The sequence below is a fragment of the Sinocyclocheilus grahami genome, unplaced genomic scaffold, assembly GCF_001515645.1.
Source record: "Sinocyclocheilus grahami isolate Dianchi unplaced genomic scaffold, SAMN03320097.WGS_v1.1 scaffold1353.1, whole genome shotgun sequence".
Classification (NCBI taxonomy): domain Eukaryota; kingdom Metazoa; phylum Chordata; class Actinopteri; order Cypriniformes; family Cyprinidae; genus Sinocyclocheilus; species Sinocyclocheilus grahami.
In genome coordinates, this window is record NW_015506532.1 from 165,975 (window position 1) to 179,889 (window position 13,915).

At 43.7% G+C, this 13,915-nt stretch overlaps 2 protein-coding genes across 4 annotated transcripts; both read right to left on the reverse strand.

The window, feature by feature from the left end:
- Nucleotides 1-238: 238 nt before the first annotated feature.
- LOC107569505 (inactive carboxypeptidase-like protein X2) lies at nucleotides 239-7,077 on the reverse strand. The gene is made up of 8 exons (XM_016255611.1): nucleotides 6,976-7,077; nucleotides 6,541-6,664; nucleotides 5,948-6,144; nucleotides 3,699-3,878; nucleotides 2,640-2,937; nucleotides 2,424-2,563; nucleotides 840-939; nucleotides 239-542 (listed from the first exon to the last, which is right to left on the reverse strand). Exons 1-8 carry the CDS (start codon nucleotides 7,075-7,077, stop codon nucleotides 301-303), a joined length of 1,383 nt encoding a protein of 460 aa, XP_016111097.1. The 3' UTR covers nucleotides 239-300.
- Nucleotides 7,078-7,591: 514 nt separating this feature from the next.
- LOC107569519 (inactive carboxypeptidase-like protein X2) lies at nucleotides 7,592-13,488 on the reverse strand. Of its 3 annotated transcripts, XM_016255626.1 has the most exons (5): nucleotides 13,237-13,488; nucleotides 13,113-13,143; nucleotides 11,707-11,793; nucleotides 9,490-9,599; nucleotides 7,592-7,903 (listed from the first exon to the last, which is right to left on the reverse strand). In XM_016255626.1, the coding sequence occupies exons 1-5, from the start codon at nucleotides 13,402-13,404 to the stop codon at nucleotides 7,760-7,762; spliced, it is 540 nt and encodes a 179-aa protein (XP_016111112.1). In that variant the 5' UTR covers nucleotides 13,405-13,488; the 3' UTR covers nucleotides 7,592-7,759. The 3 variants fall into 3 exon arrangements, with proteins under 3 accessions (XP_016111112.1, XP_016111111.1, XP_016111113.1); XM_016255625.1 differs by lacking the exon at nucleotides 13,113-13,143 and having other exon boundaries at nucleotides 13,191-13,488; XM_016255627.1 differs by lacking the exons at nucleotides 11,707-11,793; nucleotides 13,113-13,143 and having other exon boundaries at nucleotides 13,191-13,488.
- Nucleotides 13,489-13,915: the final 427 nt, after the last annotated feature.

The window sequence follows — 13,915 nt, forward strand, 5'->3', positions numbered from 1 at the left end:
CACACACACACTCTCACACACACACTCTCACACACACACTCTCACACACCTCTCTCACACTCACACACTCTCTCACACACACACACCCCCCCCCCCCCCACACCCCCCCCCCCCCCACCCACCCCCCCCCCCCCACCCCAACCTCTCTCTCTCTCTCACGTCTCACACACACACTCACACACACACACTCACAAACTCACACGCACACACTCACACACTCACACGCACACTCACTCACACACACACACACACTCACACACACACTCTCTCACACACACACACACACACACACACACCTCTCTATGTGTCCAGCAGGTGTCTCTGTCTCAGTCGCTGTCTCATGCTGATTGGTTGCTTGTTGAACTTCTGCATGATCTCTTTGATGCGTGACAGGTTGGAGCGGCCGAGCACAAAGTCGCACCTGCTAGCACCAATGTCGTATCCCACCGAGCAAACCTTGCTGCTGACGCTGAAGCCCTCGGCGCGGACCGTCACGCGGTACTCCCCGGGGTTCAGCAGACGCCAGTAATCACCGTCAGACGCTGAGACACACAACATTCATCAGATTAACTACAAACAATCACACGCATCAATATCTGCTGTGAAATGAAGGAAACTCAAGACTGCGTCAGTAAATTATTCAACTTTCATCAATTATGAACTGTAAAGCAGCTCGACAGAAGACAACGGCGTCATTATTCAGATCGGTTTAGTTCAGTTCTCTTCTCACCCGACAGTGTCAGTGCAGTCAAATCAATAACATTACTGAATATTCCAAACTCCTTCAGCTGACAGACATGCTCCTGTCCCATGATGCCATGCGGTGTGTCGTGTTTCACCTGTGCGAATGTCGTGACTGATTCCGTCCACAGCGATGATGGCATTAGCGATTCCTTTGCCCTGAACGTCTCTGATGACACCTTTGATCCCACGATGCACCTGGACACACACAAACACAACATGTCACTCATGTCCTTATGTTGTGAAACACTTTGAAAGCTTTGACATTTGACTGGTTGCCACTAGTTAAAAAGGCTTATAAATCAGCCAGAAGATGTTGCTGATGTGAATGTAGTGTTCTGCACATGTTTGTGTGATGGGTAAGTTTAGGCAGAGCGGTTGGTTAGCTGAGAGAAAATCAACGGAAGTCTATGCAATGACCTCACTGAGATTTACATTTACCTTTAATCATTTCAGCAGATGCTTTTATCCAAACCGACTTACAGTTGAGGAATACAACAAGCGATTTATCATAAGATCCAATAAACACGAGAAGTACCCTTTATAAAAGATTTCAGTGATCATTCAAAATAGTAAAAGCTGGAACAGGAGGATAATAATAGAATAGAAAAAAGTGAAGGCATAGAATTTTATTTTTATTTTTATGAGGCGGCAGTTAGATGCTCAGGAAGAGATGAGTTCTCAGTTGTTTCTTGAAGATTGTGAGGGGTTCGGCTGTCCGGATAGAGTTAGGAAGGTCATTCCACCAACAGGGTGCGGTGAAAGAAAACGTCCTGGAGAGTGCTTTTGTGCCTCTCTGTGATGAGACCACGAGCCGCGCTTGTTTACTGACCGCGGGCTTCTGGAGGAGATGTGACATGGGCTCTCTAGGGCTCAGTGAAAACAAGACGTGCTGCTGCTTTCTGAGTCGTTTGCAGAGGGTTGATTGCACATGTTGGAAGTCCAGCCAGAAGAGCATTGCAATAGTCCAGCCTAGAAATGACACGGGCCTGGACGAGAAGCTGTGCTGCGTGCTCTGTTAGGAAGGGTCTGATCTTCCTGATGTTGTGTAGTGTGAACCTGCATGATCGTGCTGTTTTTGTAATATGATCTTTAAAGGTCAGCTGATCATCAAGAATCACCTGAAGATTCCTGGTCAAACTCGATGGGATTCACTAGCAAGGACCCCGCCACACTGCGAATGTAGGGAAGTAATCTTTGTTGTATAAATAAAGGGATGAATGGGGAAGGGAAGGATGGGGAAAAGGGAAGGGATGATAATAGGTTAGGGTTAGGCGTCCGATGTTGGTGGCCCAGAGAGACTCGGGATAGGGGTATTGTCTCGGTTGTGTGTGCCCGAGAGATTAGGACCCCCCCAATCAACCGAGAAGGGAAGAGAGGGATGTTGAGGATGGTTAATGGATGAGAAAGGGAGGGAAGGGTGGGCTCGAGAGAACGAGACGAACCATGCTGAAGGGTCGGTTTGATATAAGTACGTTTTGGGAAGTGAGGTGATTGGATGAGGTGGCTGAGTGGGGCGTGGCCCAGCTCCTGAATCTCAGTTAACTAGTTAACTCCCTTTATCACTGATGAGCCCAGTTGGATGGTAAACTGTGTATATATGTATGTGTGTGTGTCTGTGTGTCTGTGTGTGTGAGTGTGAGAGAGAGAGAGTGTGTGTGTGTGTGTGTGTGTTTGATCACCTGCTCCATGAAGACGAGCAGTGACTCGCGGTTGTTCTCCCACTCCTCCGGTAGTTCGGTCTCGTGTGGGAATTTATCGCAGCCCACGAACATGGAGAGCTCGAAGCAGTTAGTGTGCAGGTAACTGAAGTCATTCATACCTGTTAACGAACAGCGAGCGGTTAACGAGACGGATGGATCATCACGATCACAATGATGTGTGCTGATTTTCCTCACTTCCTGCGGCCGTGTGCCACGAGGCTCCGTTGATGGTGCCGTCCTCCTTGGCGAAGTCGTCGGTGTGGCAGACCCTGCGGCTGGCGTGGGTCATGAGCCGGTGAGTGGAGGCGTAGGAGAAGGCCAGCCAGCGGAACACGTGATCGTCAGCGGTGGGCGTGGCCTCGCGGAGCGCCGTCACTGAGCGCGTGCGGTCGAACGGGAACGTCACCACCAGCTCTCCTCCCTGCAGGTTCCCTCCCAACACGAACGGGATCTTCTCCATCCACGACACCAGAGCGCGCGTCTCCACCGCCACCTGGGGTCAGGGGTCAGAGGTCAGAGCAGTTTAGAGCAACCTATTAATGGAAACATGAGTTGAGTGACTGGTGTGTGATTGCATCACTCTCTACATACATGTATACACATATGAGACTAAACCACTGGTTTGACTACACTGGCACAATCCGATGAGAAGAAAACCTGAACTGAATCGTTCTGAATAATGACTCTACTGACTTCAGTAGAGCTGCTTTACAGCTGAATCAAATTAGTTTCATAATCATTGAATTTTGCAACATTCACACTGTTATTTTCCCGTTTATTTCTGTGAAGCTGCTTTGAATCACTCTGTGTTGTTTGTATAAAGCACTCTCTTCTCACATCGATGACCTGGCGCCATCTGCTGACTCAAATCTGTCTTACCTTAACAAAAGATTTTTAATCATAGAAATAGATGTGGTGGACAAACATAGATCTCAAACAAATAATCAATCCCTTTTCGATTAAAACCTTTGATAACATGATCAATCATCTGTTCAGCAAATGTGTTTGTTCTGATCTGAAGAATGTGACCGACTCCAGATCTCTGTTATTATCTGCAGATGTCAGTCAGATGTTTCTCTTCATCAAAGTGTCTCTGACACGCTTTCATCAGACACATGATCACAGAGATTCCTGGAAACTCGCTCTATGTTCAGCTACACACATTCAGAAACTCCCTGCATTACAAACATCCCTGTGTGTACGAGCATCATCATCATCATCATCATCATCATCATAACGCGGCTCAGGACTCACGGTGGCGTTTGTGGAGCGGTACCAGTCCGGGACGGGCACGTGGTGGTTGTGGAATTTGCGCGGGACCCATTTCCGGGCTTCTGCTTCCCACAGAACCGAGTTGAGATCAGGGAAGTTGTGATGGATGTCCAGACCGTCCTGACTCCAGCGGCCCAGAGACCAGCCGCTGAGCTCCGAGCCCTGAGAACCCAGAACCAGAACCCAGATGAGAGACGCTCTGATGCAGCACTGCGGCCGCTGAAGCATCAGGTTAAAACATATGAACCTGAGGAGACTTGACTTTGACAAGTGTTGATATAAACATACACTACAATTCAAACACATTTAACTGATCAAAAGTGACAGTAAAGATATTTATAATCAGGGATTGAAATTAACTTTTTTACTCACCAGCCAATTTGGCTACTACATTTTTAAGTTACCGGCCATTCATAACTTCTACTAGCCAAAAAAACAAAACAAAACAAAAAAGACAGAAATAAACCAACAGTTTGAGGCTGTCTACACTGGGCGTGACGATTGCAAATCATTTTGTGTCAGTACTAGGGGTGTGTGATACTGACAAAAAATAATATCTCAATATTTTCTGGGATTTTATCGATAACGATAATTAGACGATATTTTGCGGAGTGTGTTATTGTGCTGATATCTTAAGGACTGCCGTGGACAGCTGACTCCTAAAGTTTTTAATATTGTTCATATTCTGTGTGCGGGTCAGTTCACAGCAGTGATATAATTGAATCTTTTCCAATAAGTTTAAATAGATTTGTACCTTTTATGGGCATTTTTACCTTTATAAAGCCATCTTTTTCTAAAAGTGTACATCATCTTTTGAGTCAAATTCTTACATTTAATCAGTCAATTATAACAATAATACATTTAGGCTGTTACTAAACAAATGAAATCATTATCAATAAAATTCTTTGCAGAAGTTGCATATGAAGTGGCATTTAGATGTATTTACACATTACTGCAGCTCAGAGGGACATAGGATGCATGCAGTTACAAATGCATAAATAATGTTTTGATATTTAAACATGAAATGTTGAATACTGATATTTGAAATTATTTAAAAAAATGAAAAGATAATTTGAATGTGAAATTAAAACCGCCAGTAGGTGGCAGCAAGTCACTGTTAATAATTGATTCATTGCGAATGAACCGAATCATTTAAACAGTTGATTCATTCAGGAACGAATCACCATCATGTTGCTCAGAGACGCAAAACAGTGCTGTGGCTGTTTGGAATGTTTTTTGTTGGCGAAATAGCGCAAAAACAGCCAATATGGTGTCTAAAACCTAAGTCTCTTGATATGAACTTATTGTTTATTGAACGGTTGTAAAAAAAAAATCATATCAATCAATAAATTGATTAACTATATGAATTGATACAAATATATAAATTTTCTGCCCCCTTATCTTGAATTATGTGATCTTTCTTAATGCATATTAATAGACTGAATCATGCAGTGAAAGAGCGCACTCTAAAAGCGCACGCGCACTAAAGCGGTGTTGGTCTACTCTAACCAGACTTCATCACGTCACGTATGCACGCCTCTGTAGGTGTGTTTTGTTTAGTGTTTGCAGTATACTCGATAATGTGATGTCTCACGAGTTCAGTATTTGCGCTAATCCTGCGCAGATTTGGCTTGCATGAACTTCCCCAAGAAATTAATGAGTGAACAATTTACGAAAAGTAACCCGCCGAATTGGCTAGTGATTTGACAGCGTTACCCACCACTGCTGATTGTTACCCGCATTTGGCGGGTGTTAATTTCAAACCCTGTTTATAACATTACACATGATTTCTATTTCAAATAAATGCTGTTCTTTTGAACTTTGTTCATCTGTGAATCCTGAAAAATAAAATGCATCACGGTTTCCACAGAAATATTGTGCAGCACGACTGTGTTCAACATTGATAATAATCAGAAATGTTTCTCGAGCAGCAGATCAGCATATTATACTGATTTCTGAAGATCATGTGACACTGAAGACTGGAGGAATGATGCTGAAAATACAGCTGCACATCACAGAAATACATTACAGTTTAATATATATTCACACAGAAAACAGCTATTTGACATTATAATAATATTTCACAATTTTACTGTATTTTAAATCAAATAAACGCATCCTTGGTGAGCAGAAGAGACTTATTTCAAAAACATTAACAAATCCTAACTATCTCAAGCTTCTGAACTGTAATGCATATTAATATTCTCAGGTTAGGGTTTATAGTGACACACCGCTTCGCAGGCCTTCTCGTAGCCGTCGGGGTTGACGGAGGGCAGCAGGTGGATGCGTGTCTCGTCCACGAGCCGCCGAATGCGTGTGTTTCTGCTCAGATACTCCTGACACATGAACTGCATCAGCAGCAGCAACAGCTCCCGGCCCAGAACCTCGTTACCGTGAGAACCAGCCGTATAGCGGAACTCCGGCTCACCTGTGAACACACACACACACACACACACACACCATCAGAACATCATACACACACACACACACACCAACAGAACAACATCCACACACACACACACACACACAATCAGAACATCATACACACCATCAGAACATCATACACACACACACGTACACACACCATCAGAACATCATACACACTATCAGAACATCATAAACACACACACACCATCAGAACATCATACACACACACACACACACACCATCAGAACATCATACACACACACACACACACACACACCATCAGAACATCATACACACACACACACACACACACACATCAACATCACATCTCACACACACTTCATCATCGCGTCACAGGTGTGTTTTAGTGTGTTGGGCCTGGCGACACGTGTGTTACCGAGCTCATGTTCTCCAGGGTTGTCTGAGATCTCGATGGCGTAGAGTTTCTGTCCGTTGTAGCTCTTGCCGATGTTGTAGATGCGCGTGATGTTCGGACACATTTCATTCACCACCTTCATCAGCTGAAGAACAGAAACACAACAGCAGAAGCACATTTACACCGGCCGATAAAATACACCAAACACGCCACAATTACTGACACACATCGCCTGACAGTGACAAGAGAGATCAGTCGAGTGAGGTCAGACTCCATCACTAATCACACGCATGTCAATCATATTAACACACTTCCTCACATTCATGTTGTGTTGAATTAGAGGGAAGATCATGAAGAATCCTTTATTAACTCTCAGACGTTTAGGTATCACTGTATGTTATATTGTGTAATATTTTATTAATGGTGAGCAGAAAGATGAGCAGACACACACGGCACCTGTCTCATCTCCTTATAACTGTGGTGTCTGAAGTCCAGGTTGTCTGTTGTGGTCACTTCATTTCGTCTCCGGTAATAATTGTTTGGATCTGTAAGAAGCATTAAAAATAAATGAGAAACAGTATTTTATTTTGACAGTTTTATTATTTAATTACTTTAGTACTCAGAATCAGAATGAGCACTATTTGCCAAGAGTGTGCAAACACACAAGGATAAGCATTTTATCTTTCATTTTATTTATTTTTTATTTGCCAATTTTATGATTTAATTCATTTTTAGTAAGTGATTTATTTTGACAGTTTTTATTTTGACATTATTCATTTATTGTAGTTTGACTTTTTAAATTCATCATTAGAAGTTCATCAACCCTGTAAGATCACAGTGTGTGTGTGTGTGTGTGTGTGTGAGTGTGTGTGTGTGAGAGAGTGAGTGTGTGTGATATTCTGATGGTGTGAGTGTGTGTGAGTGAGTGTGAGTGTGCTTGTTTGTTTGCGTGTGTGTGAGTGAGTGTGCTTGTTTGTGTGTGTGTGTGTGTGTGTGTGTGTGTGTGTGTGTGGGTGTGTGAGTGAGGGAGTGAGAGAAACATCTCACACACAAAACCATCAGAACATCACACACACACACACAAGCACCACATCACAACACCACTAAACTACATCACTGCCATTATAATCTCTTATATTTACATTTATGCATTTATGCAAAGCCACTTGCATTCCAGCTACACACTGGATCAGCTGATGCTCTGGCTGGGAATGGAACCCGTGACCGCTGTGTGTGTTACTCACGACCAGAGTGAGCTCCGTCCCTGAGTGACGACACCGGTGAACTTCATGAGTCTGCGAGCATCCACCTCGAACCACTGCAGCGGGTCGTTCCGTCCTGCACACCAGCCGCCGTCATACAGGTCGTCCTCATACAGACCACCCTACACACACACACACACACACACACACACACACAACACACACACACACCATCAGATCACACACACACACACACCATCAGATCACACACACACACACACACCATCAGATCACACACACACACACACCATCAGATCACACACACACACACACACCATCAGATCACACACACACACACACCATCAGATCACACACACACACACACACCATCAGATCACACACACACACACACCTCACACACACACACACACACACACACCATCAGATCACACACACACACACACACACCATCAGATCACACACACACACCCCATCAGATCACACACACACACACCATCAGATCACACACACACACACCATCAGAACATCACACACACACACAGAGTTTGTTTCTCTAACTCAGTGAGGTCATTGCATAGACTTGATATTCTATCAGGTTAATGATACGTATTTTCTATCAGCTAACCCAACCACTAAACTTACCCATCACACAAACATCTTTTTAACTGGTAAGGATCAGTTAAACCCTAATAAAATCATCAGAACGTAAAAACACCTTTACATTTATTCAGACGTGTTTATCCACAGATCAGGCTGACAAACACACAGCGATTCATTGTGAGAAACACGAGTACTGAGTACTAGTAATAGTCTTAGTGAAGGGTTAGTTAACCCAGAATGATCATTCTGTCATCATTTATTCACATTATCCTAACCAGTCGCATTTAATATCAAATGAGATGCTGTTAAGAGTTTTTATTAATAGTTTGCATTAGTTTTTATATTTTCCTTTTTATTCATTCTTTTTAAATATTTTTGTTTTTTGTCATTTTTCTTAGTTTTTTACTATTTTTTATTTCAGTTCCAGTTTGAATTGTTTGAGTACATCGAGTATGATGAAATGCTGCCTTGACAACTGCCTGAAATAAAATAATTTTAAGTTTTGTTTATATTTTATATTATTTCAGTTAATGTTTATTTCAAGTGACAACATTTTTTTATTATTTTAAACTATAATCACCCTCATCCAAACCTGTACGAGTTTCTTTCTTCTGTTAAAACACAAAAGAAGAGATTTGGAGAAATAGAGTTTTTTCAGCCATATAATGAAAGTCAATGGGGTCTAATATTGTTCAGTTCCCAACATTTTTCAAAATATCTTTTTTAGTGTTTCCCAGCAGAAAGTCAGTCATACAGGTTTGAAGGATCACAGGTTTGATCAGAATCAGAAATGTCTCGTTTGTTTCTATTCATTAGAGTTGTAAATGTGTGAAGTCCACGCTCAGGCCTGCTGCTTCTGTGTGTAGCGAGCTCGAGCGCTCAGAATAAACCTTCACTCGATCGCAGCTGCGTAATGCGTTCTGTGGCTCACAGCAGAAACTGGGTCAGTTTCACACGGCTGTCGTTCTGAAGTCTGTTTCCAGCTGATCATTCCTGCTCTCGCCTGTCGTTCTGTTTTCATCGAGCGCAGCGGAAAACAAAGAACGAATTCTGTGCAAAGTGGATCCAGATGAGGCAATGATGGAGCCGATCTGAGTAATAACAGACGAGGAGCAGAAGCCCGCTGAAGGAGAAGAGCGGATCTTACCTGGATGTTGAGCCGGCCCCTGTGTGGCCCCAGACCGTAGTGTCTCATGCTGGAGGCGTGGAGCTGAAAGTCATCGATCTTCAGCGTCTCCAGACCCAGCGGAGGACAGTCTGTCAGCAGAGAAGAGCTTTAACGAATGTGATCACGCCAGGAATCTGAGCTCCAGCTTCAGCTGAAGTGTGTGAAGCTTCATGTGAGTTTGGGGCGGGGCTATCTGTCTGACTGACCAATGACAGACAGGGGGCGTGTTCATGAAACCTGTTTGGAAACAGTCACTATTTTCCACAGATACAACACACTTCAGCCTCCATCTGTCACAGAAAGAGCGACGCTTCATCATTAACCCTGACTGAAATATCACATTCATTCTGCTTCGGATCGGAACATGTTTACTACACACACGGCTAAAATCATTTCATTAATCAGTGTTTCTTTCATTGCTCTTCTGTCTAATCATATCTACTTTAGAAGCAAAGTTCCAGAAGAATATATCTAGAATAAAGTTTCTTCTTCTTCTTCAGCATCACTTTGGATTCTTTGTAAATACACTTTTTTGTTGGTGGAGCAAAACTTAAATCAATAACTTGAAGCGATCCAAAAATGATCATTCTGTGTCATCACTTACTCGCCCTAATGTTGTTCTAAACCTGCACGAGTTGTTTTCTTCTGCTGAAACACAAATTAAAATACTTTGAAGAGCGTGGAAAAATATCCTGTAGGAGTCAATGGGGACTAAAAACCATTTGGTTACCCACATTCTTCAAAAAATAACCCAAACCTGATTCAATATCTGATCCAGCAGCCATTCCAATATTTACATTCACATTTAAAAAATGCAAATAAAATGAACTTATCTGAAAACCCAAGACATAACACAGAAAGCCTTTCCAAATATTCCACCTCCTGAGATTTACAGCCATTAAACAATGTCTTGAATTGAACGTCACGCTCTAATGAATGATGTGACGTTACATAACTCTTCTTGATGATCAACCAGGAGAATGATAGAGCAGCAGAAGAACTAATCCAGCCATCAGTGATCAATCGCCCCTCGAATCAGAGCGAGGACCAGAGACGCACCACATCTGCCTGCGGGGGTGTTTACCGCGGTAACGAGCAGAGAGCAGTGTAAACATGACACACGTGTGCTGAGGTCACAACAGTTCTGAATCCAGAATCAACATGTCAAATCTGGAACTGAAACACTCTCTGTCTCGCTGTCCCGTTCAGATGAAATGTCTCTCCAGAGGTCGGAAACTCGACCACCGCAGGTTCCTCAGCGAACATCAGCCGAGATCTTCTCATTACGACACACATCTGCAGCTCTGAAGACTCTCAGGAGGGGAAGGAGATCCTAAAGTCTGCTTTTGGCCTGAATCAAACACAGCCGTTACTGTTGTGCCGGAACTAAAGACACATAATCGCAATCACCAGGGAAACGGGTCAGGCTTTTTATTCATCCATATGAGGACACACACACACACACACACACACACACACTCACACACACACACTCACACACACACACACTCTCTCACACACACACTCTCACACACACACACTCTCTCACACACACACTCTCACACACACACACTCTCTCACACACACACTCTCACACACACACACTCTCTCACACACACACTCTCACACACACACACTCTCTCACACACACACTCTCACACACACACACTCTCTCACACACACACTCTCACACACACACACTCTCTCACACACACACTCTCACACACACACACTCTCTCACACACACACTCTCACACACACACACTCTCTCACACACACACTCTCACACACACACACTCTCTCACACACACACTCTCACACACACACACTCTCTCACACACACACTCTCACACACACACACTCTCTCACACACACACTCTCACACACACACACTCTCTCACACACACACACACACACACACACACACACACTGGACTGGTACTTCAGATTCAGCACTGCTCAGATCTTCTGTTATTAATATACTAATATTTCGAGAGTTTGACTGTCATACAGTGAAGCCTCTGATCAATCCAGACAGACGATGTGCATTCATAAACATTCAAACTCAAACCAACTACATTAGCTCAACCTAGTGTCTCGTCCTCTGCTTATCTTACAGTTTCAAATCATATTTGGCACACAGATGATTTCACACTAGCCATGTTCAGTGATCAGTGATGGAGTGAATCGCCTCACCGTCTCGCTCAGGGAACACGCCGTCCACGGCACTCAGGCCTTTCGCTGCTTTCTTGTTCTTCTCACTCTTTTTACTTCCACTTTTCGCTGCGAATGAGACACAAACAGCAGGATGAGTGCGTTCGGTGGCCTATGAACCCGTCAGCCATAAAGTTCAGCTGTGCTCTCCACGAACGGTGCCAGACTCCAGAGCCAATGTGCGGAGCAGAAGAGCAGCTGAAGGCTTTCGTCAGAGGTCATGCCAGGACAAACCTACATTCATATGGAAACACTCGCTTTCTCAGAGCGCTGCCAGCGTTCAGTGCCATCATCGCTGGAGCTCCTCACACACACACACACACACGGTCATCCGTCAAACATCTCCTTCACACTGTCTGAATCCATTCCTATATGTTCAATTCAAAACCGGATCTGAATACAGTTTTGATTTGAATGATTGACTGCTGTAGAGTTAATGCTGACAGTAACTTTACTCTCTGTGCTGTTTTACATAACGAGCACGACAGTCAAATGAAAGTTAATCCATTTTTTTCATTTAGTTTCATGATTGCGTGTCTGTTCTGATGCACTTCTTCCTCAGTGTGTTTCTTATTCCAGAGCAAATAATCAAGTTACTGCTAAATGATTTTAAGCCTTGCTTTTTTCTGAAAAAAAGATCTGCCGATGAGCTCAAAAAACTCAAAGGCAAAACAAGTTTATTTTTCTGAGCCCAAAGGCAGATAGTTGTTCTTGTTTTAAGCAGAAAATCACTGAATTTTGACCAGTTTCTCAGAAAACAAGACATTATATCAGTCCTTTTGCTTCTCGAGTAAAAGTATCTTAGGAAAATAGGACAAAAAAACAAGAGCATCATTTTTGCTGTGTGTGTCACCGTCAGCAGGGAAAATAATGTTAAATGCAAATAATAAAATTCATCTAACATTATAATTGTGTGTAGTTAGAAAAGCAGAATAAATAGACTAATTCAACCATTAAAAGCCATCTTTTGCTGATGACGATCAGATTGATGTTCAGTGTAGACACTGATCTGGAAGAACAGCACTCTGGAGTCAGAAACACATGATGGAGAGCATCATCCTGACAGACTGGACAATCTGGACATCTGAAACATCTTCTGGACATGACCTCTGACCTTCCTCCAGCGGCCCAGCACCACTTCATCAGCTCTATGAATGTTTCATCGCATGATTTGATGGAAGCAACCATGTTTGACGGCTCAGAATCAGTGACTGAGAAACACACGCACATCCAGCCAGAGGAGCACACGTTACACAGCCCATCACATCAGATCTCCACTCTTTTATATGCACAGATGACTAAATGCACCTGAAGCAGGATGATGAGTTTCAGTCAAGCTGTTACATGTGTGTGTGTGTGTGTGTGTGTGTGTGTGTGTGAGAGGTTACCTGACGCTGGATCAGATCCGCCGGCTGGTCTTGTGTGTGTGTGTGTGTGTGTGTGTGTGTGTGTGTGTGAGAGGTTACCTGACGCTGGATCAGATCCACCGGCTGGTCTGGAAGCAGCTGGTCTGGGTTTGGTCTCCTTCCCGACGGCTCGGTCCTCCAGGACTCGCTGGTAATGCTCTCGACTCAAGAGCTCCTGCATGTAGTAATCCTCATCCTCAGATGAATGTCCAGAACACTCGTCCAGCAGGCGTCCCACGAGGCCGAGCAGCAGGAGAGTCCGGAGCCACATCATCTGATCCTGGACCCATTCACTCGCTGCGCTCCGCTCCGGGAAAAACTCTGCTGTCTGGAATCACTCTGGAGAGAGAGAGAGAGAGAGAGACTAAACAGCACAAGAGTGTAACAAAATCAAATGTTTACGTGACCTTGATTCGTGAGCAGCGAACACAGAGACAATCAAGAGTGTATATGAAAAAGTTTAATAAATGGGACTAGGTATAACACAGCTAAACGAAGCATATACTGTATGTAGGATTACAAAAGGGTAAAAGTGAGTGAGAGAGAGAAAGAGACAGAGAGAGACAGAGAGAGAGAGAGAGACAGAGAGAGAGAGAGAGAGAGAGAGAGAGACAGAGAGAGAGACGGCTGATGAGAGAGAGGAAGAATAAGCAGCAGTCAGTCAGAGATGTATGCAGGTGTCTTCTTGACGTCTTCTAGAAACTGAAGAGCATGAAGCAGGAGCTCCAGTGAGAGCCAGACAGATGCAGCTGATTGATCTCTCACTCTGGTCTCTGTGACTCATC